This window comes from Pieris napi, chromosome Z (assembly GCF_905475465.1).
Source record: "Pieris napi chromosome Z, ilPieNapi1.2, whole genome shotgun sequence".
Classification (NCBI taxonomy): domain Eukaryota; kingdom Metazoa; phylum Arthropoda; class Insecta; order Lepidoptera; family Pieridae; genus Pieris; species Pieris napi.
Window position 1 is genome coordinate 13,473,496 of NC_062259.1, and position 25,204 is coordinate 13,498,699.

The 25,204-nt window shown below is 32.6% G+C and overlaps 2 protein-coding genes across 8 annotated transcripts in view; both read right to left on the reverse strand.

Moving 5' to 3' along the window:
* The window catches only part of LOC125062279 (protein cab-1), a 31,442-nt gene extending 12,820 nt beyond the window's left edge, over nt 1–18,622 (reverse strand). For all 6 annotated transcript variants that reach the window (XM_047668067.1, XM_047668066.1, XM_047668064.1 and 3 more), the window contains exons 1-4: nt 18,491–18,622; nt 15,036–15,223; nt 3,286–3,709; nt 2,497–2,620 (exon numbers count right to left, since the gene is read on the reverse strand). In XM_047668067.1, coding sequence (XP_047524023.1) covers nt 2,497–2,620; nt 3,286–3,709; nt 15,036–15,223; nt 18,491–18,551 — 797 coding nt within the window. In that variant the 5' untranslated portion in view covers nt 18,552–18,622. The remainder of the gene's footprint in view (nt 1–2,496; nt 2,621–3,285; nt 3,710–15,035; nt 15,224–18,490) is intronic.
* A 1,139-nt stretch (nt 18,623–19,761) lies between these two features.
* On the reverse strand, nt 19,762–24,920 carry LOC125062463. Of its 2 annotated transcripts, none has more exons than XM_047668423.1 (8): nt 24,787–24,920; nt 23,537–23,660; nt 23,074–23,244; nt 22,512–22,809; nt 22,001–22,201; nt 20,846–21,011; nt 20,190–20,317; nt 19,762–19,939 (listed from the first exon to the last, which is right to left on the reverse strand). In XM_047668423.1, the coding sequence occupies exons 1-8, from the start codon at nt 24,790–24,792 to the stop codon at nt 19,813–19,815; spliced, it is 1,221 nt and encodes a 406-aa protein (XP_047524379.1). In that variant the 5' UTR covers nt 24,793–24,920; the 3' UTR covers nt 19,762–19,812. The 2 variants fall into 2 exon arrangements, with proteins under 2 accessions (XP_047524379.1, XP_047524380.1); XM_047668424.1 differs by having other exon boundaries at nt 23,537–23,657; nt 24,787–24,915.
* Nucleotides 24,921–25,204: the final 284 nt, after the last annotated feature.

A 25,204-nucleotide genomic window follows, 5' to 3' on the forward strand; every position in this document is an offset into this window, starting at 1 on the left:
AAAGATAATTGATGATAAAATAATGTGTTGAAATATTATTTACCTAATGATATTATGTAACGTAAATAGTAAAATTAAAAATATAAAATTTAACTCGATATCTATAAATATATTTATTATGGGTTCAATAGACTTACAAAAGAATTATCCAAGGAAAGCACTTGATGTCTCAGGAGCCACAGAAATGGAATAACCACAAAAAGCACGATCGGCAAAGTTCTTCGAGTCTACTTCCACCAATGTCTTTAATTTAACGTTGAAGTAAATCTCGGCATTTTGGGGTTAATTACGGATAATATAGAGAAATTCAGTTCACACATATTTTACACTATATAGGTATAACTATCAAATACACTACTCTCGCCTACGAAGGCTGACCTCACCCCTAACCCCACCCCACACCGCCGAGAATTGTTGGAAACTTCGTAGCGGTGAAAAAGTTATCAGCAAAACTTTTAAAGTTAGGGTTAAAATAATTTCTAACACCCTTATTTATAAATATAAAGCCTCAAATAAACTTTAGTTATTCAATTTGAATGAGAGACTAGGCTCTAGAGGTCATGGAATAAAAGTTCACAGGGGTTAACATAAGATTTAAGCAGGACCCTAAAGATGGAAGTTTAAGATAATTTGTTAATATATTTATTATTTATAGATTAATTTTAAATGTATTGATTAATTTGTGTTGGACTGTGTTTATTTTGTAGTGTTTAGTCTATCATAAGTTATAAGTAGTAAGTCTTAAATAGTAATTTAACATTTTATCTTTGTCACTTTCGGGCCGCTTTGCAAATATATACGTGCGTCGAATTTTTATGAGGTTACGAGTACGCAGTTTGTCGCAACTTGTAAAAGGTTTTTAAGGACTTTAAAAATAACTAAAGATACACGTTTACTTACGTTCACTTTTCAAAATTGCAAACGGTAAAATAATGAAACCACTGTCTGATTAAGCCTCTCGCATTTCTTATTCTGTGTGCGTGGGTAAATATATATATAAAAATACGAGTATACCAGCTAGAAATAAAAACATCTTGAAATTACGCTAGGCCCACTTTAGGTCATTACACCAGGAGTATTTCAAGAAGAAAAAAGATCTTTTTAACAACATGTGCCGTTTTAAATCAGTGATCAATATTGTACGGTAACAAAATATTAATTTCATGTTGTTTTGTAAATTGTAATTTTCTATCTAGTTCACTCATTTATTATGACAGGATTACTTAATGAGACTAGAATTGGAACGAGGTTATTAAATGAAAATTGTACGATGCTCGCGTAGTGCCTTTAAACGGATATTGGCACGTTAATTATTTAAAAAAGATATCACGCTATTTTACAATTCGATTTAAAATCTGGGATTACTTTCTTTAACACAGAATTAAGAAATATAATAGTACATGTAATTATCTTTTAGTCCATTTTATTATCAGTAGAAACTTACTTTGTTTTACGGTTTTATAATAATTATAGTTATCGACTCCTTTACTTAATTTCTAAATATCCTGAGAGTGATAAGGACCAAATAAATATTAGAGTAAAGTCGTGTGTGCCTGTGTGTGGTAGTTTTACTGATTTAATAATGGTCTTGTAATCATTTTTAGAAGTTTCCTAGAAAGTAAAAAGTTTTCTATTAGTTTTATAAAAAGGCAAACGTTTACCTATTTAAGTAAACAAAGAGTATCCACAATACAATTTGATTGCGATTGCATTACGGGCCTTCATACAAGTGGTACGCTCTTGTCTTGAAGGATTAAGCCATTATAACTGAAACATTTTATAGTATTACCGCTGCTAGAGCTTGAATTTAAATTATGCAGTTATTTCGGGAGCTTTACACTGTACACCAAGAATAGTCAGTAGAATATTAGTTACTATATTAACTTTTAAAATGTATATGAATACATATCTCTACAAAAATTAATATAATGTAAATTTCACCCGACACTACTACGCGAGTCTAGACAGAAGGTACCTACTTGATGTGTCTAGGGAGGACCCGATAAGTATTTAAATAAATCAATTTAAAACGAATTAAAAAGTAGTAAGCTAAATAATACAGTAAATGATATAGACACTTCACGATATAGTCTAATATCCTCATACACATTATTCAATGAGCATTTGTATGTTGACACAGGCATTGAGTGTAGGATTTCTATAAATATTACAGAAACTAATCTAAAGCATATACATACATATATCTAAATCATTTCAGACATTTGAATTCCAATTCTGAGTTCAGACACCATAAATTCTTGTTATATGATGATGGACAAGCCGTGTTTATTGTAGCAATTATTTCATAAGTATTCAACACCTACGCCATGAATTAATAAAGATCGAAGACAAGGCCTATGACAATAGACCACCTGCACAGACTATAGAACATTATCATAACAGAACCAAGTAAATAATATTTCAATACAAAAGTGAGAAAATATATCTAACCACTAAGATAAGCTAAATTGAATTTAGGTATATTTATATACTCACAAACCATGGCGTAGTTCATCCAAGTTCTCTGCGACCAAGGTCTTGGCTCTACTCAAGTTGGGATTCTGGCGAATCTTTCTTGGTTCAAGCAACTCATTTTTGCTCATCTGAGCTCTCACTTCACCTAGTTAAAAGTGTAAAATATCAGTACCAAAACGTTTATTTTAGTAAAAAAATAAATAATTCATAATTATTTTAGTATATTTCTTTATTTTTTTAAAAGTTTTTATTCCTCCCACTTCGATTTTGTTCCCTTTGGAGTAGAGATTCTTGGGTCGTGAGATTCAAGTGCACAGGCGCTAATTAAAGATTTAAGTAGGCGCCTCGTACATATAGTAGTACCGATGACCCCAGAGCTAATGCTTTCCTCTCTAAACGAATAAGTATCGCAATACAGCGTGGAAATGCTCCCACAGGGACGAAACCCTTTAAATTTTCTATTACTACTCTGTAGGTTAAGAAATTGTAAATACTGTTTATTTGATTCATATTTTGGTTTTAATAAACGATACAATATTATTTTAGTAATATGAGATCGAATAGTATATAATATAACGTGTGTGTAAAGGCCCGGATATTAGAACTCAAATATATGATTCTTCAAGTCTTTAATCGTCTAATTAAAGAGATTCATATTATGTCTATTAGCAAAGATAACGTGAGTATGTTGTTCCGATGAACCTTGAAAATATAGTTTAATTTTATAAAGTTTCGATAAACTTTATAAAATTAAACTATATCTTCCACACACAAACTACGACCTATCAGTGAACACGGAAAGGAACTCACCTGGTATAACTACTGAATCAAAATAGCCTTCATCCAGTGGTGTCAATGCAAAATGTTTATTCCTGTCTTCTTTCTGTAACGACTCCAATTCAATCTCTTCTTCTGTTTTTCCATTTCCGTCTTTTTCCGTAATTTCTTTATCTTTCTCTTTCACTGTGTTAACTTGTTCGGTAACTTGTTCGTTAACTTGTTCGTTAACTTGTTCGTTAACTTGTTCGTTTACTTGTTCGTTTACTTGTTTGTCTCTACCGACGTTATTCAGCACTTCATTATAAGAAATTCTTCGGTTTGTTATTGGCGTGCGATAGTCGAGGCCAACGAGATGAGCGAGAAGCAAAGATGGCCGCTCTTGGTTATAGTCGAGTGTGTTATAGTCTGGACCGATCTGGGATAATCCCTCCCAACGTTTTAATAAGGCTATTTCCTACGAAATAATTATTTACTGAGAGTGTTAATTGCATCTGCTTCTATTGATCTATGATTAATTTAAAGTATTGCTTTGATTGAATCGATTAATGAGGTTTTGATGACTTAACAAGAATATGTAAAGGTTAAATTTTTTTGGTTCACAAAGCTGATCGCGATAATAAATGATCAATGAAACATTATTCAGCTCAGCCTTCCAAGATATGTGATTATAGAACTGAAGATTTGATTAAACCAAGCGTATGATCCGGATACGGGCTATTTTATGTTCAGATGAATCGCTATTCCAGTTTATATTGTCAGATAAACGTAGATAATATCTTGAATGATATTAAAGTGGGATACGCTCCCTCCAATTGTCGATAATCCGAGATCCCGTTGACTGCAAGGCCGTTTCAATAAACCCTGCACGTGGATTGACGTGCATTGTATACTGCTGTTATGTATTTCACACAATAGTTTTAGGTATAAGTGAAATATGTTCGTTGTTATAACAATAAATACAATCAAATTTCGTACAATAGATTGTTAAATTATGCAGGAAAGGGCACTGCAGATACTACTTTTTTAATCAAGTAGTAGCTTTGGTCAGTAAGTTCTTTAAAAACTGTTTCTATATAAATGATGTAATTTCCAATATTGATATCGCGTTTTTACGTAAAATTTGAAACTGAAATGACATAATATTATGCTGACCTCATGATCCGGCTTATCAATATTAATTCTTCGTTTACATAAATACTCGTTCCGAATTTCACAGCGCGTGATTATCTCAATTCATGATGCCCCGATCCTTTAAATTTTTATGTTTAACTAAACAAAACGGAGCTGTATTTCAAGCTTTGTAACAAAGCAGCAAACAAAGCTCAAGCAGCAGTTGTTATAAGCTTTCAAAATATATTATTACAACTATAAAAGAACAACAAAACTTTGTAACAGAAAAGAACTTACACTTCGAAAAAATCTTAATATTTTTGAAGTCGAATTGTAGTAAAAGAAAGAAATCTTTCTCTAAACTATAGAGAGGATTGAATTTAGGAATTATAATTGTTTTTTTTTTAATATTGAACAATTCAATCTGACGTTTAGATAGTAGTAGTATAGTGTTTTTACTCGTAACCAAGAGATCTGTTCATAAAATATGTACACCAGACTTGTAGAATACCATATTTTTGCATATTTTTCCTGGTTAATTATAGTGATATTTATTACAAAGCAATTTATTCCTAATGAAACGTAAGTAACCCTCACTTTGACGCTTAATTGAAATAATAATTTATTAGCTTCTAAGCTTTGAATTAAACTATTATTATTAGTTGCATGACAGTTTAGACGCGACGTGAACCCGTGTTGAATTTTATGTGTTTGTACTACATATATTGTGTATAACGATTTTATCATAAAAGTATTGTAAAATCGAAAGTACTCATTTCGTTTTTGTTTTAAGCATTGTTGATTCTTTCTAGTCTTAATTAGAATATTCTCAACTGGTTTATATATATAAATTCAATAATATTCTAAGATAAAGATTGAAAGTTTTCAATCAAAATTGTATATTCTATGCATACCTGTAAATTAGAATGTATTATTACTATTATGCCTAAGGGGGTACAATGCTCTGGAAGTATAAGATGGGACAAATACATCATAAGCCGCCACATTGAGGCCTATAGAGAAATATTAATAAACGTAAAGTTTGCTGAAATCTTAGGCCAATACTAAAAAGTGAGTAGAACCAATAAATAATACGTATTGATTAAGCCTAACAAACGGAGCAAACCTTGTTATATGCCTATAAATATTATGTTTTTATCGTCAGTAATCTCAATACTATATGCAATTCGATTGTAAAGTGCGATCTGGTGATACAGAATGTAGATTGGTTTCAACAGAATTGATTAATTGAAAGCCGATGTTTAATTGAGAGCCGATGATATCTATCGAGGTAATGGTGGATGGGCAAGCAAAGGTAATTGCTCACATGTAATATGTCCACTCGAATGCACTTTAATATATGTAATTAGCTTTCATTGTATCTGTTATTTGTTTGTGTTTTGACGGATTACTCCAGAAATATTATTAAAACTTCTGTTTAAAAATTCACATTAATAAAGTTTTATTTATCTTTTGTTTAATTCCCACTTTAGGAATCAAAGTTGGTGCCTCATATCATTATTCTTATTTTAGGTAAGCATTTGCGAACTCTACCTTGAAGAGTCTCCAGTCATATTGGCGGATAAACCTTTGTAGTCTGAATTTTGACTGTTTGTAGTTCCTTTTCTCTTGTGCTTTGAAGCTTTTACAGTTAAATTGTTGACACATTTTGCTTTATTTTGTACGCCTTTGTTAGGAACAAGTCTGTTAATGTGTAATGATTTAGGGAGATATTTTAAATTGAAGAAATGCGATGAATGCTTTTATAACCTTATCGCTAGAGCCTTACATAATGCAAAGGATTACTTGAACGATCCTAGTCCTTCTCACTTCAAAATATATTATTTATTCCAAATACATATATGTTAAACAATGGCGGAGAAAAGTAAAACTTGTTTTTACCTAGGTAACACTGAAAATGTTTAAAAAAGGAAAAACGGCTTTATGTCGAAAGTTGCCAATACTTTTATTGTATTTCCAAATAATCTCCATTCCTCTCTACACATCGTCGTATTCTATGGAACCACTGAGAAAAGCAGTGGGCCCATTTTTTCTTAGGGGTCTCTTCTCTGGCATTTTCGTACGCTTTGACCGAATCTTTAGGGTTCGTAAAGCGAATACTTCGAATTTTATCTTTAGTTCCTAGGAATAAATGAAAGTCACAGGGCTGTATGGCGGATGAGGACGAGATAATGAATCTCGACACCTGCCATAGTCAAATATTCAACAGTCCGTTTTGCGGAGTGGTGAAGGAGGATCCTGCTTCGAGGGCGCTCCTGTCGATTTTCTTACAAGACAACACGCAAACAGCGATTGACATATCCTTCCATCTTCTAACACAACTGTCGTGAATTGACCTTTCCGACTAAAGCACGAGGCAATCATCTTTTTTCCTTGACTTCTTCCTTTGGAAACACCCACTGAGCCGATTGTCTTTTGGTTTCGGGTTCGTAGCAATATATCCAGCTTTCATCACTTGTGATTATATCAAATACAGCATTTGAGTCACCGCCCTTGAACGTATCTAACTTTTGGCGACACCAGTCCATGCGAAGGTATTTCTGGTCGTCGGTTATAGTTTGGGGAATCCATCTGGTACAAATCTTCTTGACGCCTAAATGTTCGTGTAATATTTTTTGAACTTGACTCATACCGATGGCTAGGTTTGCCCGTATCTGCTGATAGGCCACTCTCTTATCTTCCTATGTCATGCGTCGCATAGCACTGTTGTTATCTTCAGTATCGTCGCTGTTAAAGGACGTCCCTCACGCGGATCATCATTGAGATTGCTACGTCCACGCTTAAACTAGTTAAACCAATTGTAAATAGAGGTACAAGATGGGGTTTCATAAAGAAATGCTAATCGCAGCCTATCTTAGTTATGTTGTTGAGTAAAGCTTAGGTTTCCTAGAAAAGCGGTGCCGTTATCTAGCGGCCGTAATGTAACTTTGGGTGACGTCACGCATACGTTGTCTATAAATAACATCGGAGTAGGTTTTCTAGAGAACGTTGAGTGTCACCGTAACGTCAAATAGTGGTGCTGTCACATGACGGCCGTCATAGCGGTGATGAAAAGTAGTTCAAAGTTTTTCACGTATAGCGGTGCCCATATTTAATTTATACAATGAGTGGAAACGTGACTTGGACGAGCGAAAATGATTGTTTTTTTGCATTATGTTAAAAAGTAAAGACGGACGTTATTAACAACCGTAAAATAACGGCCGTTAGTTAACGGCACCGCTTTATTTACCGCATAACTCATTGACCGAAAATTTTCTCGCGTTAGTTTCATTTTCACGTGTTTCACAAAAACAAATGACAAATGAATGCAATATACTACATTAGGTTACCTAAGAGTTCTAAGTTTGGAATTCATAAAAAGTTTTCATTAGCAATGTTTCTAACTGGCCAGTTCTAAATATTTTCAGTGTTACCCACATAAGTGACGATAATGTGTTATATGTTATATTTGTAGACCAATTCAATGATTAGTTAACATAAGTGTCTCTTACAATAATTAATTAAGCAGTTGTAAGTGCATTTAACAGATCTCGGAAAACTATTTGTATTTATAGAAGCAATGTTATACTGATCGGATTAGCTCAAGTATAATTACAAGGGTGTCTTAACTTAGAATCATAGAGCTAGCTGATTAGGTACGTGTTATAATTGAGACACATTTTGAGCCTCAGCGGATAATTAATGATTAATTTGTCACGTTAACACATTTATCGACTAACCGCGGATGTTTATACAGTCTGTTTATTCGTCGAATTTTAAACCATTATTTCATGTATATCTATGTTAACGTTCTTTTGAAACCAAATTAACTCCAAAACGTTTAACAACATATGAAGTAAACGCGAGAATGTAATATTTATTAACATTTTAATTTTACATCATGATATTATGTGAATATATTTATATAATCATTGGAATTGTCACCTAACTTTCATACTGATGGCATAAAAATCGTCAATACAATAATTTATTTTATATAATAAATTGATACTTTATTCCAGTACCTAGTCATACGGCACAGTCGCTAAAATTACATATAAAACATAGACACAAATAAATGTTAAAGGTCGTATGAATAAATGATTAACTTTTTGATTAAACATATTTATTATTAGGTAGTCTTAGTTGCATAATAATTTTTTATCAAACCAGACCAGAATAAAAAGAATGTCAAATAAAGTCAAATCGACATATAAATGTATTTTTTGTGTGAATAAATGCCAACAGCTGTCTCTGTATCTGAGTAATGCCTTTAGATGAATTTAAAAAATGAAAAATAGTTGAATACCTGTTGCCATGTATTGTTTTTCGATAATTTGTGATATAAATATAATTAATAAAATTCTATAGAAACCACGTTAGTCTAGTCACCAAACCGCAATATCTTTTCATTTTTTACATAAGAAAAGTAAAAGAGAGTAAGAGAGAAATTCGTCCCCATCCTACCGAAGCAAAGACCACAATTTATATAAAAATAGCATCACACATACAACAGTTGATTTTAAAATAGTTCAGTGATATTATCACAAGTAGCAATTATACTGCGTGGGTGAGCAGAAGTGGGAGCTGTATGTTATACACGAATAAAATGGCATATTTATTTTGTATTCCAAACAACTTTTAACTCGTGGAAAATCTTATTGACTACGCGTGACAAAAATATTTATAAAATTTACACTTTACATTTAAAATAATGTATTGCTTGCAAAAAATATACATATATATTATATATACAGAAAATAAGCAACATCATAATAATAAATCTTTGCCTCACAAAAAAAATTGCAAACAATAATAATAAGTGTTGCTATGGATTTCGACTTGAAAAGGGCTCCTTTTTATTACCTTATAGTATCTGCACATATTTAGTGTAAAGTTTACAAAGGTTTGTACATACGTCACATAAAGCTTTACAACAGCACGACAATCACCCTGTTAAAATTTAAAAATATACCTGTTTAAAAATGCTTTGCGTGTGGTTCTGACAGGCTTTTGATATTTCCACCACGACAAAGGTCGTTTCCGAGCTAGCGTTCGGCTTGTAAGCTATACTGGAGTGTTATTTAGTATTTATTACAAAGATAGCACGCCAAACTTGATTAATTAAATTTTCCTTCGCAACGGGAAAATATAGTTTTGAATTTGGAATGCGGTCCCTGGTTATTGGTGTGTATATATAACCTTACACTAAACGTCATTGTTGTAGCGATAACGCGCTATCTGTTGTGATAAAACAGTTGCTCTTAGCAAACTAACTCAAAAAACTTATTTCGTAGTTACAGTTAATTCTATTAAGCATGTTTATATTTGATTGTTGACTTGAATTCAAGTTAGTAAACAATGTTGTTTTTGGCAAATCAGCCCTTCAAGTTAAGAAAATTAATTAATCTAATAAAACAAAAAAAATCAGTATTTACAGAACTAGTAATCTATATTCATCAAATCATTGAAATTGGATAAGGTATCGTTATAAAAAAGAAAACTGCTAAGAGATCATAAAAAGTTGGCAACTCTTTGTACTGATTCAACGGAAACTAAGAGGAGGAACGGAATTTAATGAGAAAGAAAATCGTCAGATTATGATGCACCCAAAGAAGTAACATTATTTTGAGTATTTTACGTGCTAAAAGCGAGTTTTATTGTTCTGGCTAGCTCTAAAATTGAAGTATAACGAGTACTTGTTGAATACTGGAGATCGATAGAGCGGGGAATGCGATGACGTAGGCCGACGTTTGCTTACTTTGCTTAAAGTGCCTCGTTCTGCTAGACAAGGCTTTATATATATTACAACCGCTGTTTTTTATAGGTTTTTTCAAAGCGTGTAACTCTCAATCCTAGGATCGTGTCTTCGAACCCTAGCTGTACACCAATTTTTTTTTCTTCGATTTTTGGGTCCCAGGCATGCGGATTTCCTCATGATCTCCCTTCACGAGTGAGCGTGAAACTTGCATGTAAAAACAAAAGTCCACTCGTGCACAGCCGTGATTCGAAGTCACGTTCTCAGGGTTAAGAGGCGCACGCTCAAGCCACTAGGCCAACGCTGCTTGAACTCATAAAACACGTTTATTAATTTTCAATTTACTCCAACCAATTCTTAAATTATACCTTTTATATTCGAAGCTAGTAAGTAATAGATAAGCTAATTTACAGTCCCATTATATTTTCATTTCTTGTTAGTTTTTCTTTAATTTCCTAATACAATTTGCTTTGCTTATAGGAAAGCTAATAATTACACCCACTACCCACCTACGCATTTCCAGAAATAGGAGCTTTCTATATATAAATGAGAAAGTGTCTAAACATAGCATTTAAACAATTTAAAAAAATCATGACAACAGATTTATTATGTTTTGGCAGAAAATACTTTATGAATTTGATTCATTTATCAAATAGCGCATCGATCACCTAATTTTTTATTATATTAATTAATATGTAATTATTAAAATGGATCGTTCCATAAATAGTAAGGTGAGATGTGACCTACTTCTCTTGTAAATAAGCTACATACGCGTGTATGACATAATTCGGAGGGGTACGCTTCGCATCACTACCTCTAGCGACCTCTACAAAGATGATCACCTATTAGTGACTTATGGCATATTGGGGTTAATGTAATACGATTTCCTTTTTCTCTTTCGATTTAGTTTTTGGTCTTGCGTCTAACAATATTATACGTTAACGCTTTAAATGCTTCGTCGTGCCGGATGACGTAATGGGCGCAGAGACATTTAGTATGTTTGTTTTATTTATCCGTAGAATAAGATTCTTCAAAGGAAAAAAAATATATAATATGTAAAAGTATTATTTGCTAGGAAGTTTACAATAAAAACTACTTGCGTCATCTAATAAGCCATGGCAAATGATAAATATGGTAAGTACTAAGTACCTAATGTCTTAAAGCACAGCTGAAACATATTTTATGTGTCACACAAACACAAATTAAGTAGGAATAAAAAGAGCAACTACTTGCAAATAGAATTCTTAATAGAAGAGCTAGCAAACAAATAGTAAAATTCGAAGCTTTAAAAGGCATCTTGCATTGATATATAACTTAGAAGCAAAATTCTGTAACATTCTGTGATTTTGCAGAATACGGATTCCCTGAATTACGAATATATGAAAAGCAAACTGGATGAAATTGCAAATGCTCAGAAAATATCAACTAATGGAATTTTTCTTTGTTGGCTTTAGAAATTGGGTATTACCTTTATACTTCTTATCATCTTATATTTTGGTAGCTGTAACATACTATTATAATCCAGTGGTGCTACAACCCTTGATCCTAGATTTGTTTCGTAATAATTTGTTTGAATAATGCGAGTGTTAAATGCTCACTTAGAAATGAAAATCCATTGGTAGCCGAGTTCGGACCTAAGCCTGTTATTTATGTTTTTTTTTGTTTTCTTTCATTTAAGTACCGTTAGGGGGCGTCCATAAATTACGTGAGGTGTTTTTTTTTAATTTTCTGTCCCTCCCTCCCCCCTTGGTGAGATGTCGTGAGATTTTATTCAACCCCCTCCCCCAACCCCCAATCTCACGTGAGATTTTTTTAAAAATGTGGGTTTCTTAAGTAAACGCGTTGGATTGTTATTGTAAAAAGAAAAAAAAAATTGCTTCGTGCTTTTATTTCGACTAAAACAAAATAAGTGAAATGTTGAGCGTTTAGGTATGGAGTTAGCGGGAAGTCGCAGAGATGGCCTTTAGGGTCAACCGTTTTCCTATTTTTTTTTAATCAGAAAAAAAATTGCGTGATATTTGCCGAGACCCCCCCTCTCTCCAACGTAAGATTAAATGAGATTTGACTCGACCCCCTCCCCCCCTTAAACACCTCACGTAATTTATGGACGCCCCCTTATTAATGTCCTAATAGATGATGAATGACTGAGGAAATCAGTACAAGAAAATTTTCTTTTCTAAGTGTTCTACTGCTTGTTCCCTAGACGTATCGGTTAAAGAGCGAGAAATTGTCCTTTTACTGTAACATCAATACCCAGAAGAGCTTTCAATCGAAGTAATCCGGATTACCGTGCTCTCAATATACGGAGAGTGCTTGAATGCGAAACCACATGAAAGCGAACTGCATACAAGCAAAATTAAGTACCTTGTCTTTAAGGGTAGATACTAAGATGCAGTGTCTTCTGTCTGGAAAACTGTCACCGTCTTTGAATATACACTCTCAATTAGTCCACGGTTCATTAAATTGTCAGTAATAGTTCTCGTACTTCAATAATAAAGGCGAAAACGAGATTCTCGCATACTGGGTATTACATCTTATACTAAACGAGATAATAGATCTTTCTCTTTTTCTACGTAGTCTTCATTGTTGAAGATATGCCTGTCTCGAAAAGGCCTAACCGATACGTTGACTTACTCTATCCTCCATCCGTCCGTAGTATTCGATAAGTTTCTGTTTTGCCATATTCGGGTCCGTTTAATATATTTTTATTCTACTATAAAATAAAATATGTTTATTATGAACATAATGAACATAAGATACATGTATCACTTTTTCCACGTCATTAAATTTAAATTTGTAGGCATCCCTACTCATCGGCAAAGAAGACAGAGGGTGTAGGCCGAGAGAAAAAGCCGGCGTGAAAAACTCCCGGTACTCTTTTAAAATATCAAATCATCAAACAACACTTATTTTAAAACAAATATCGCAAATTAATTAGAGGTAGCCTGTCTAGCACTAGTCCCAGGCCCTTTTATCAACTAGATAATCTTATAAATATATAAATGATAAATTTGACGACTCATTGGTCTAGTGGTAAGTACCCCTGACTGCGAATCCATGGGTCCCGCGTTCGATCCCCGGCTGAGACGAACATCGATGTGATGAGCATTTGGTCTTGTTCTTAGGTTATGGGTGTTTAAATATGTATTTATATATCTATCTATCTATGTATGTATATCCGTTGCCTAGTACCCGTAACACAAGCTTCACCAGCTTAGCATGGGACTCGGTCAATAGGTGTAATAAAAAAAAAAAATCGTTGACCAAAAGTTGTTGAAAAGCCTTTTTACACAGCTTTTTTTCATACATTTTTTATTAAATTTATTGAAAGGCAGAGATAAAAGAGCCTCTGGGATTTTATTAAAGAAGAGTATCCCTTTCCCCAAGAAAGAATTACTAACTTTAGATAGTCTAGTACGGGGAAATTGCAGCCTGCGTTTGTTCCGTGTATTAACATTGTGCGTATGTTCTATTCTAGTAAACTTATCACTATTTTTGTATACATACATAATATTTTCATAAATATATTGCGAGGGAAAGGTAAGTATATTAATTTCCTTGAATGTATCTCTAAGAGATTCCCTACATTTTAAATTATAGATTGCATGAATAGCCCTCTTCTGCAGGATGAAAATAGTTTCGACATCAGCAGCATGACCCCATAATAATAAGCCATAAGTCATTAAGCTATGAAAGTAACTAAAATAAACAAGTCTAGCTGTATCGACATCAGTTAGTGAGCGAATTTTTTTAACCGCGTAGGCTGCAGAACTAAGTCTCTTCGCCAATCCGTTAATATGAGGGGACCACTGAAGTTTTGAATCCATGGTGATTCCGATAAATACAGTTGTATCATCCAGATTCAATTCCTCATCGTTTATAATTGGTCTAGTATCCATAACCCTTGCATGTTTTGCAGAAAATTTAATGCATTTTGTCTTTTTTGCATTAAGTAGAAGGTTATTCTTTCAAACCAATGGACAATCGAAGATAGAGCATTGTTTACATCGTCAAAATTTGTTATTTGACATTTGATTTTAAAAATCAAGGACGTGTCATCAGCAAACAAAACTATCTGATGTTTTCTTTCTACCATGAAAGGTAGATCATTTATATAAACAAGAAAGAGGAAAGGGCCAAGAATTAAGCCCTGTGGTACCCCCATATCTACTTCCGACCCAGAGGACCTCTTACCATTCACTTCAACCTTCTGAGTTCTTCCGTGTAAATAGGAAGTCAGAAGATTCAGTGTGGTATTCTTGTACTATTCAAATTGTAATTTGAGCGTAATCAAAATTTTTATTTATTTAGATTTAAAAGCATTTTATGTAATGTTTGGAAATATTAAGAAATGAATAAATATAAGACAGAATTTATAATGTAAGTAGAATGAGGATGCTGCATAATTAGTTAGAACCGAAAAGAGCTTAACACAGTGACACTAGTTCGATCCGGATAAAGTAACATGTCTTGGATCGTGACTAGAATATGTTTTTACTTCACTGGCTGAGAAAGAAATGAGACTGGCGCATAAACGCTATCGATAATATGAATACATGTTGTACAATAAATGAAAATTTATGGAACATTTACGGTATAATTGTCAATGAAAAATATGGGATTTATGCACGTTTATGACTTTCCAAAATATCAGACTTCATTATTATAAGTTACTTTTGGCATTATTCCGATTAAAGAGGTAGAATAAATTTAAATAAAAATTGTCAAGAATTTTTAACTGAATATAATAACGGACTGTTAGCACATCACACCGGAAGTGTCTAACAGCTTCCCTCATACAAAATTCATTTCTAATTGGTGTTACTGCACACATTTAAATCGGCCTAGTTTTGAGTAAGTTTTCAAAATCAAAATTAGGTAAGCTTTATGCATAACATAATATAATACGTACCTTCGACAAGAGATCGCCGCGTGTCGGTTGAAGTTTGAAGATATCTCCACGAGCAACGTACACTTTAGGACTTTCATCGTATTGAAGATAATGTGGCTCGTAGGGAGACAAGATTTCACGATACAGCTCCTGGCCAACTTGCTCCTTATCGGGAGGTTCTAATGCTAACCCTGGCGCGTAAGGCAAGCCTGTGTACATTTAAAATATTTAAAGTTGAAATATTTGATAAATACTAAAAAAACTTATCAGGTTTTTTAAATTAAAATATATTTGCTTTTATATAAATTATTATTTCAAAACAGAATAGCAGCGAACTATTATTTTAAATAGGTATTAGTTTCATTTTATTTTCAATGTAGCAGATCGTTTCAATGCGTATTAGCCCCTCGATAGCAGGTTCTTCTATCATAAACTTCTATCATAAACAGAAAGTGTTTAAATTAAAATAAAATTAATTCAGTAATTATAGTAAGTCGATAAAAAGTTTCATGATTATAAATTTACTATGGTGGCTTACTGACTGATTTAGACTGATCACCGTTCACTGGTGATCAGTGAATGATGATCTCGTTCTATCCTTTTGTATGTAAAAACCTCGTATGTAAAAAGTAATAAGACTGCGGCCGCTTGACCTCACATAGGATTCATTTGGTTCAGTTAATTCATTTTCAAACGATTTTTATTTCTGTTATGGTTTTTATCATCAACACGTTTTCGTGATAATTGTTGTATGATTTAATTATAATGTTTTTTTTTTATTAATGAAAAATAATAAAAAAATAATTTACACGATTTAGCTAAACGCTTGCTTGGTATAGTTCAAATAATTCTCATTTTGAAGGTGGCAGTAAATGTAAAATTAGAAGCATTTAATGTATATTTCTTTTTTGACTTATGAATAATATATGTACTTTGAGCATCAACATAAAATCCTAATTCTCGACAAAGGAACTACGAGGGGATTTTTGAAAACAAACATACTTCTTGAGTTTTACTGTTTTGCAACAGTGCATGGAATGCTGGTCTTTTACTTACACAAAACTATTATTATCTCAGATGAATTAATATGTAATAAACAAAAGAAAACCGCTCTAAATAAAAGAAAACAACCCGAGTAAAAGAGCTGAAAAGGCTTAGGTGATAAGACTTTATTTACAAACGATAAGAAATCTTATTACTTAATTCCTAGCTCTTGTTTGAACGGTGTGCCGCATCGGAGAACTTGAACTGTAAATAATATTATGGACAATATTTGTAATTCAATATTTTGATTTAATTATCTGGTTCTATAACTTGGCTTTTTATTAATAAATTGACAACTATATTGCTAAATAAATTGTATTTCATTTTGATTTGATTGACCACGTTTATGAATTGGTACAACTGTTGAATTCCAATAACGCTTTTAAATTAACTAGTAAATTATTAACTAGTAAATTAGGCCGAGGTTAAAAGAAACTTTCAATAAATGATATCGCCTTGATACATATTGCAAATTAGAAGCTTTCTTTCACATGTGACATTTTCACATGCGAAACTTTTTCTATACTCTAAAATTATCGTTAATATGTTTCGGTTAGTCGACAAGCTATTATTACCGTTATATTAGTCTCAATTTCAACCTCAGCAAGAACTACTAAATTATATATCTTCGTCTTCCACTTAAAGTTACCTTTTATGCAAAGAAGTTTGCTATTTATTATACATGCAATCTTGGAATATTTTTAGATGTTGCCATGTATTTATACTCGCAAAGGCCCTGAAGTATTTGTAAAACTTTGAGGTGCGAAAACCTTAATACCCTTGAGCTATATATAAATTTTAAAAGTCGTTACAACTCAACCGAATTCTTTTTTGATAAGTAAAGTCCCATATATCGCATGGATGAGACTATACACATGAACACTCTTTGAAGGAAGAACACGGTAGAGTAAAAGACTGGCCTGGCCTCTCTTCTATGTGATGGACGACCTCTCAAATGTATGTAGTTTGGATTGATATAAAATAAAAAGACCCGATCCCGGTCGAGTTGGAACAAGAAAGTTACGTGCAATACTTAGTCAAATAGTGTACATAAACAAATTTTTGATGACGACGATGAAACCTGAAAACTCTTAACACACATAATTTGCGTTTCTAGTTGAGTTTAAGGTAGCCGTATTCGAGTTTTGCGCTGAGCAAATATTTTGCAACTCATTTTTATTTACATAGATGTAAGGAAAACATAATATATTTTCCTATACAAACTCTGGCCTATCTTGTATTTTATATAAACTTTTTTGTTATGTTGTCTTTGCCGTCTGATCGACGATGTTTAATTTATGTCACTTGACATAATATATTATGTAAGATGTTTTAATTTTTTCATTATATTATTTTACTTTATAAAACCTAGACTATTATAGGCTTTAAATGTTGTTTCTTTTGTATTCACAGGTGAGTGGATAATTTGTAAATATATTTTTTTTATTAAATGTAAATTAATAGATATTTCTTTTGGAAATAAATCTTTTGTATTCACAGAGAAACGCAGTTGCGCCTTATTTATTCCCAGTATAAGCGATTGATACTATTATATAGATAAACTCATTATTGTAGACTTAAGTTTGGCTGGGCCCTGGTTACTTTGTGTGTTTTGTATGTTTCTTCTTTTGAATTTTAATCTTACTGTAGATTAAAACACGAAAATCATGCATACCTATTGGTTTGCAATCAAATATAAAAGCATTTATTAAAAATTAAAAATAAAGATTATTAACTTCAATTTGTAGTCCATTGAAAGAAAGTATTTACTATCAATAAAAGGTTTTTGAAAATCGACTTCAAAGGAAAATATTTATCTCCCAAAATGCAATTTCTGCCATTCAACACTTTGTTTTATTTTAACGATGATATAGAAGTACATTTTATAAATGGAGTTCAGTTTTAATTCTTCAAATTAAATGTAACTCTACGGATAATGTTCTTATTATATTTCTAAACAAGACTTTGGTAGACATAAATTCAAGAAAATCTTAATCTAAATATAAAGCGGTTCTAGGAGATCTAAGCCGTTTTAAAATTCGGTCGCAAAAATACTATTAACGTTTTAACAGACAATAAAATTACTTATTTAATTAGAACTTAAATGATAATTTTCATTTTTAAACTGCGAATTTATTACTTACCTTTAAATATATATTAAAATTATTTCATAAAAAATCATTATACAAAAGTATTTCAAACATCCTGAAAAGTATTTCTGTTAAATCAGTTACCAACGCCCCGAAGGCGTGTTTGTTTTGTGTGATGAATAACAACCATCGTCACGCTCGCATGCTCTTAGCATAAAAAAATAAGAAGATGTATTCTCAACTATAAAAATATTAAACACATAGCAAGTAACAGGTGCCAGGAAAAAATTCGCTTTTAGGAAATAATTTAAAAGTCGCGATTGCTATAGATATTTTACTTACCCGGCTGACGGGCGAACGTAGACGCTAAGAGGAGAGCCAAGGCGAGCCCTTTCGCGATCATGGTGCGAACTCTTGTGCCAAAGATACTTGTTCATCGTTCCCGCGCTTAGGCGCGCACTCGCGCATCAATCGATAACGCCCACATGATAACAAACAATTCCATACCGAAACAGCATAACAGCCGACAACAAACTTCACGTGGCTAGTCTTTAAGCTGCCACGAGGCAGATACAACCTTTCGTATTTTAAACATTTCGAGACCATGCATTTGATCAACGACGTTAATCGAATTTGTATCTTATTTGTAGAGCAATAAGGTTTATGTTGTTAAGAAATGTAAACGTAATGAAATTACATTTCAGAGATGACACTACGCATCGTAACAATCATTTAATAATTGAAATCCGTTGCAATTACAGTTTCTATAGGTTTTCGTTTTGAGAATAACGAGGCTTCGTCAAACTTATAAGATAAGCGGGATGTAGGTACACAATCATAGATGATGATTTTGGACTTAAGCTCTTAATGTAATGAAAGCTAAGTTGAATAAAAACTAATAAAGTATATTTCATGCTGTATAACTATGATGTAATGAAACAATTATATAATTTCTTCTTCTTTTTTATATAATTTCTTCTTAATGTCAAACAAGAGTGCGCTTCATTTCTGAAGGTCTTGTGAGTGGCGAACAACTCCCTTCACTCCCTCACCTCTCTTCGGCAAGCCCCTGCGGTGGTAAGATCTGTAAGGGCCTTTACATGATCTGTCCGGCGAGTACAATACAATAAATAAGTGTTTTTTTAGCTGTAACCGTCACGTTGGTTTTCTTAGCTGACCAGGGAATCGAACCATTAATCAATTATTTAGGTAATACTCGTAATCGTAAAGTGATCGAATTGTTTGTTCCATCTAATTTTAATGTAAACATAAAATTAAAGAAAATTTTTAATATGGTCCAAGTAATTGTCGAAACTTTGAAAATTATTTGTATTAGAATAAACATTTTTCAAGTAGTAATGGTATGTTCAATCACACTAATTTGACTTTGTTCGATGTCATTTTAATGCGATACATAAATTGATGAGTTAAATAACAATACAATAAAAGACAATGTAACAATTAGTAATAATTTAATTAAAAACATACAAAATCATTAAGTCCATTCTATTTTAATATTTTTTAGATAAACTGCTTATTAATTGTCAATATTTTTTTCAGAATATCGTTTAAATATTTCTATATATCATTCAATGTTTAACGTATTGCAATAATCATATAATGATAATATATATCTAAAGGATTCATAATAGACTTATACATAATTATTTATTTTTCTTCTTCACTATTAGAGGTGGTATAATTTCCACGTTCTTAAAGTAGAAAGCACGGAAAACTCCAAAGGCCAGAATGAGTATTGCGCTGATTACCGTGATGTACTCCGCGCGGTTTCTGCAATCAAGGAATGTATAGAACCGACTACTAGGCTTTATTACCCGTTCTTGAAGCACAAATACAATTATTGTGCTTTGTGCGATAATGGCTAAACATCATCAAAAATCGCTTAAAGGTGTGGAGTGACATACAAACCTCCTGGAATCCACTAAAACCTTTAAGCAGCAATAATTAAAAGATAGTAGAAGAATTCAAACACTCGAAAGCTTAATAAAAATTGACTTAGACCGCATTAAAAAGTACTTACTCGAAAGGCGTTCCACATATGGTGTACCATTTCGAACCATTTGGAGGAATCTTGCCTCCGACGCAGCGGAAGTCGTAGTATTTCTCATCGTAGTTGCTTGCACAGAGGTATTTATTTTTATATAATGTCTGTAAAGATAACAAACAAATCAAGATAACCATTTATTTATATCAGAGTAAATTGTGTTTTACTTATTTATATACAAAATTTACATTTACTGCCAATTCCCAAATGAAGGCCAATGCTAATACTATATTTTTTATTTACAACATAACAAAGGTGGGTCCAAATCCAATAAGTTTCCCTTTCCATGTACACAATTAACACTCTCTCATACGAGATAATATCTGATACTTGCATATGCATAAGAGATCAATGTAACGCAACAACGTCTCTGCCCCACACCCCATTGGAGCCTTACGGTACTTCTAAAAATAAATTCACTGTAGTTGTATTTACCACACGTATATAACGAAATTTTGAAAAACTTACAGCTTTAAAATCTATTAGAATTTAGTTGAAAAATCTAAATTAATAAAAATTATCTTTTCATTAAAAATCACGAGTTTCTCCCAACGTTATTATAAATTTGTTGGGAGGACGAAGTAGAAGGGCCGACAGTGCCGGGTTGAGAATAGCAAAAAAAAACAACTAACTTGTCCGAAAGGTGTAACTAAACTCTCCTTTTCACCACAAGGCCCCACAGGCTGATGGAAGCCCACGGACACTTCCTTCTCAGGGTGCATGAACATCACGAAGCACCAATAAGCCAGATAGTGTACAATGAGCTGCAGGAGAAGTAGGTAGTCGAATGCTGTAAGCCTAAAATAAAGTACAGAATATATCAATATAATGAAAGTAATATTTTCAGACTGAACTGTGAATATCAATCCCGTGGTTGCCAGTGAACGTTTTGATTGCTGGAAACTTGTTGAAAACAAAATATATTTCTACATCCAAATCAAAAATACTATTTAATCAAATTTGTGACATATCTTATTTATCCCTCGCTAGTATTTTGTGTGTATATATAGAGGCTTACAAAATAATGGTCTAAAAAAATTGTATCCTAAAGCGTCTCAGCCATAGTCTGTCTTCTAAGTGTTATATTAGAATTTTAAAATTGAAGTTTATACATTTAAAACACTGTGGAAAGCACGACAAAAAGTCATGACAGTTTAAAATATTAAAACAATTTAATCCCGCTAAAGTCTATTCATTTATTTCCGCCGCGTCATTATGTTATAATAAATCTTAAACTAAAGCAACTGTCAAGTATACAAATATTTTTTTCGATTCAAACCCATAATTGGGACATTGAGGTAAAAAAACTGAGGAAAACTCTAAAATTAGCAATTATTATTATCAAATCTTAATGGATAAGTTGTCACATTGAAGAACAATGAGTTAAAATTAAACCACTATCGTAATAATTCGATTGTTTTAAATGTTAACTTTGATAGTCTATTTAAACAGCTGGGGTTACGACCTGGCGCGTTATCGCACATTTCATAATAATTATCAACTGAGTAAAAAGTTATAAAGAACATTGTGGTCATAGACGAATATCGATATTGGAGTTGCAAGTTAAAATATGGTGTATATGTATATATTAAGAAAGTACTTGAATAAAAAGAACTCTGAGAGGAATGTATAAAATTAACCTAAAGAAGCAACCAATAGACAAAGAATATAATAAATTAGGTTAGTTTAGCCAGATAACATTACATGAAATATATACTTTAGTCTTTCAGCCTATTGTCATCCATATCAATATCAATTCTATTGTATGGGTATAACCTCCCACTCACCTGTCTTTATTTTTCGGTCGGTCACTTAGCAGTCCTTGCAAAATAAACACAGAATATAAAGCGAAAAGAAGAAAGAAAGTGACCTCGGAGTGAATGTTGTACATATCGTGGAGGGGATGGTAGATGGGCACGAACAGAAGTACTCCACCGAACATACCCATAGCTGAAGATATTACCAGTGAGAGGAACTCCGATCGCCACCTAAAAGTAGGATAAATCCATTCAATGTGTTTGGCTTTTTAAATAAAGTCTCCATATTTATTTAATATGTAATTCAAAAAATTCTATGATTTACTTAAGGTAAAACCTCTTTTCATAAAAATAAAGCACTAAATTAACTTAAGTAATTATGTGTATCTTTTCATCGCGGCGGCACTTTAGTTGAAAATACTAATTAGACTTATTTAATTTTAATTAAATATTTTGAATTAGTGTAGTGGCGAAAATTCATTCAAGATGAGCCAATAAATAATACATGTAATATCATATATTAATTATAGTTAATACGCACCCAGCTGCCGTCCACTGAGGTACCTTGGGAGCCAAATACCGCCTAGTGGCATGGAACAAGTAGAAGAAACTGGCAGAAAAAGTAGCGTGGAAATAATAGGAGTTCCATGGTACCCAGTAATGGCGATCGAATATGTTCGGGTCCGTGTCGTGCCACACCCAATGTACAAATTTAACAGCCACGATGTCATATGGTATATCTATTAGTACAGTAACCAGTCCTACTGCGAATGGCTCAGCATATTTTGGTAAATTCAGCTTAGATACCGCATATGCTGCGTTGTATATGAAGACAGGGTCTGAAATTATTTGTACTATGTTCACTTGTTACTGGGAAGACAAACATATAAATAACTACATTGGATAATGATTAAAAAAGTGTGGTAGATTTCCCATCAGCCAGCACAGGCCTTTTTAAATGCGTAAGGCAAGATAGAGATTAGATTATAAAACAACAATGCTATAATATAGTTAAATGGGGATAATCATTTATGTTGTCTCTGATTTGGTATTCTAAAAATTCATTTCTTGATTATGTACAAGTATATATTTATATATCTTACAAAGTAATATAATGTGTAAAGGTAGACGTCCGCCAAGGAAAATTATGGGTGTCTGCGAATGCCAAAAGTTATCAAACTCCGGCACCACAATCGTCCAAAAGTTATCGGCCACGATTCCATGCAGTAATATTCCAACCCAGAAATATGGCCATCTGCCTCCTTTGCTTAGAGCTGAAAGAATCCACAACTATTGATACTCTTTAAACATCCTGAGGTAATAAATACGTTCAAAAATTAAGACGAAAATCTATACAAACAGTGGAGTTATCTACAAAAAAGCAAAAAATAATCATTTACACGATCCTATCCTTCATTATTGGATAACCAATTTGCTTATAATAAAATGTCTGTCTATAGAATTGTCGGAGTGACATAAAGGAACATGAATCTGGTTTTACTAAACGTAAACTAGATGTTGCTACAAAAGTAATCAATTCGAATCATATTGTTAAGACTAGTTTACCGTGCAACAATGTTAAAAGTCCCCCAACTACATAAATGGCCTGGGATATAATATAAGTGGGCTGGTTATTCCAAAGATCAGACACGTCATTCACACGTACGAACCAGCTGTCGTACACCGGCTGCTGAAAACATTTAAGTTAAATTTCAATCAAATCATATCATATACTTATTTTGGTCGTGGGAATCAGGAATTCATAAAGATACAAAGGCGTGATCTCCAATAGTATAAACTATAAAGTATCAAAAGCACCAATAGGCACCCTTGCCTCATAGACAATACAAATATAATATAATCATTAATAATAAATTTGTTAAAGATTATTGTTTGACTATAAACTAACGTTTACGTGTTTTTATTGGAGATTTGTCGGTGAAATTGTGATGTTGATAGGTTGTACATAAGCTAGGCCGATCACATAAAGGGCTTAAAAATCAAAGAAAGCGCGTCTGCTCCAAGGCCCATAAACTTGTGGCATAGCGCGATAAAGTAACTGCTTGATAAGAAGATTTTTATTAAAATATTATGTTCATGATAATTGGAAGGTTACGGGTGGAGTGTCTAAAACTGTTCAAGTTTCAACAACGAGTTTTTTTTAGTAAGTAGAATTATAATATTTATGAAAAATTAAATATTAAAAAACAGGGACTGTCTATTTAATATAGGCTATAGAAAGGTTTTTTTTTTGGCGAATGTTAAGATATATATTAGTTCTGACATATGACCAGAGTAATGTAGGTACGGGTCATAAATATTATAAATACACACCAACGAGATTACAGTTTTATGACCTTCTGAAACTAAACCAGTTTTATAGAATAATTGATTCACTTCCACTAGTCACTCGGATAAATCCAATTGGTAGCAGTAGTCAATTTAGAACCGACGTCAAAAAATACGACACGCTCTAAATTATTATTATTATTAAATATTTTTTATTTATATTAGATTAGACGAACACAACAAAAGTACATTCTTGTGTTTAATGCAATTCCGCATCCCTTCGGAGAGTTCGCTATAGCCGGAGCCGTACTAATATGCCGGGGCCAATTCTTGTCAGGCATAGCCGTACAAATCGTGTAATAATTTTAATTTATGTTCAGCCGTAACAATTACGTCTAAGGATATAATTGTTGAAAACATCTGGTCTAACAACAATTTCGCAACTAGCTACAAATATGTTAAAGAAATGGGTGTTAAATATAAAAAAAGACATCATTTTTATATTATTTAAATAGATCTTTACTTACAGTCATGGTGTCAGTCGTGCCGTACACCACGAATTAATTTAATATTATGTCCAGAGTGGACGCTCCTCGATTAATGCACTATTTTAAACTGCGCGGTTAAACGAAGTGTTCATTGTCTAATGACAAATATGCGCGTATTTAAATCCACGTCTCAATTTGATGATGTCATTAACAACAAATCGGACATTGATAATAATTTTGCCGATAAAATTCAAATTATACCGAAAAATATAAAATTACATATTCTGTGAAACTGTTGTATAATAATCGAAAACTTCACCACAGACAACAAAATTTGTGACGTACAGAATAAATTCACTAGTTATATGTACAAAATTTTTGAAAAATTTGATTTTAATAAAACCAATCTTGATTCTATCAACGTTATTTAATGGCGATATCTTTATTAATAAGTAAA

Coding starts and splice junctions, on each gene's coding strand:
- LOC125062463 (XM_047668423.1), bottom strand. Junction 23,245..23,536: donor ACTTTTAACATTGTTGCACG/GTAAACTAGTCT, acceptor GGATTCTTTCAG/CTCTAAGCAAAGGAGGCAGA. Junction 22,810..23,073: donor TTTACACATTATATTACTTT/GTAAGATATATA, acceptor AAATAATTTCAG/ACCCTGTCTTCATATACAAC.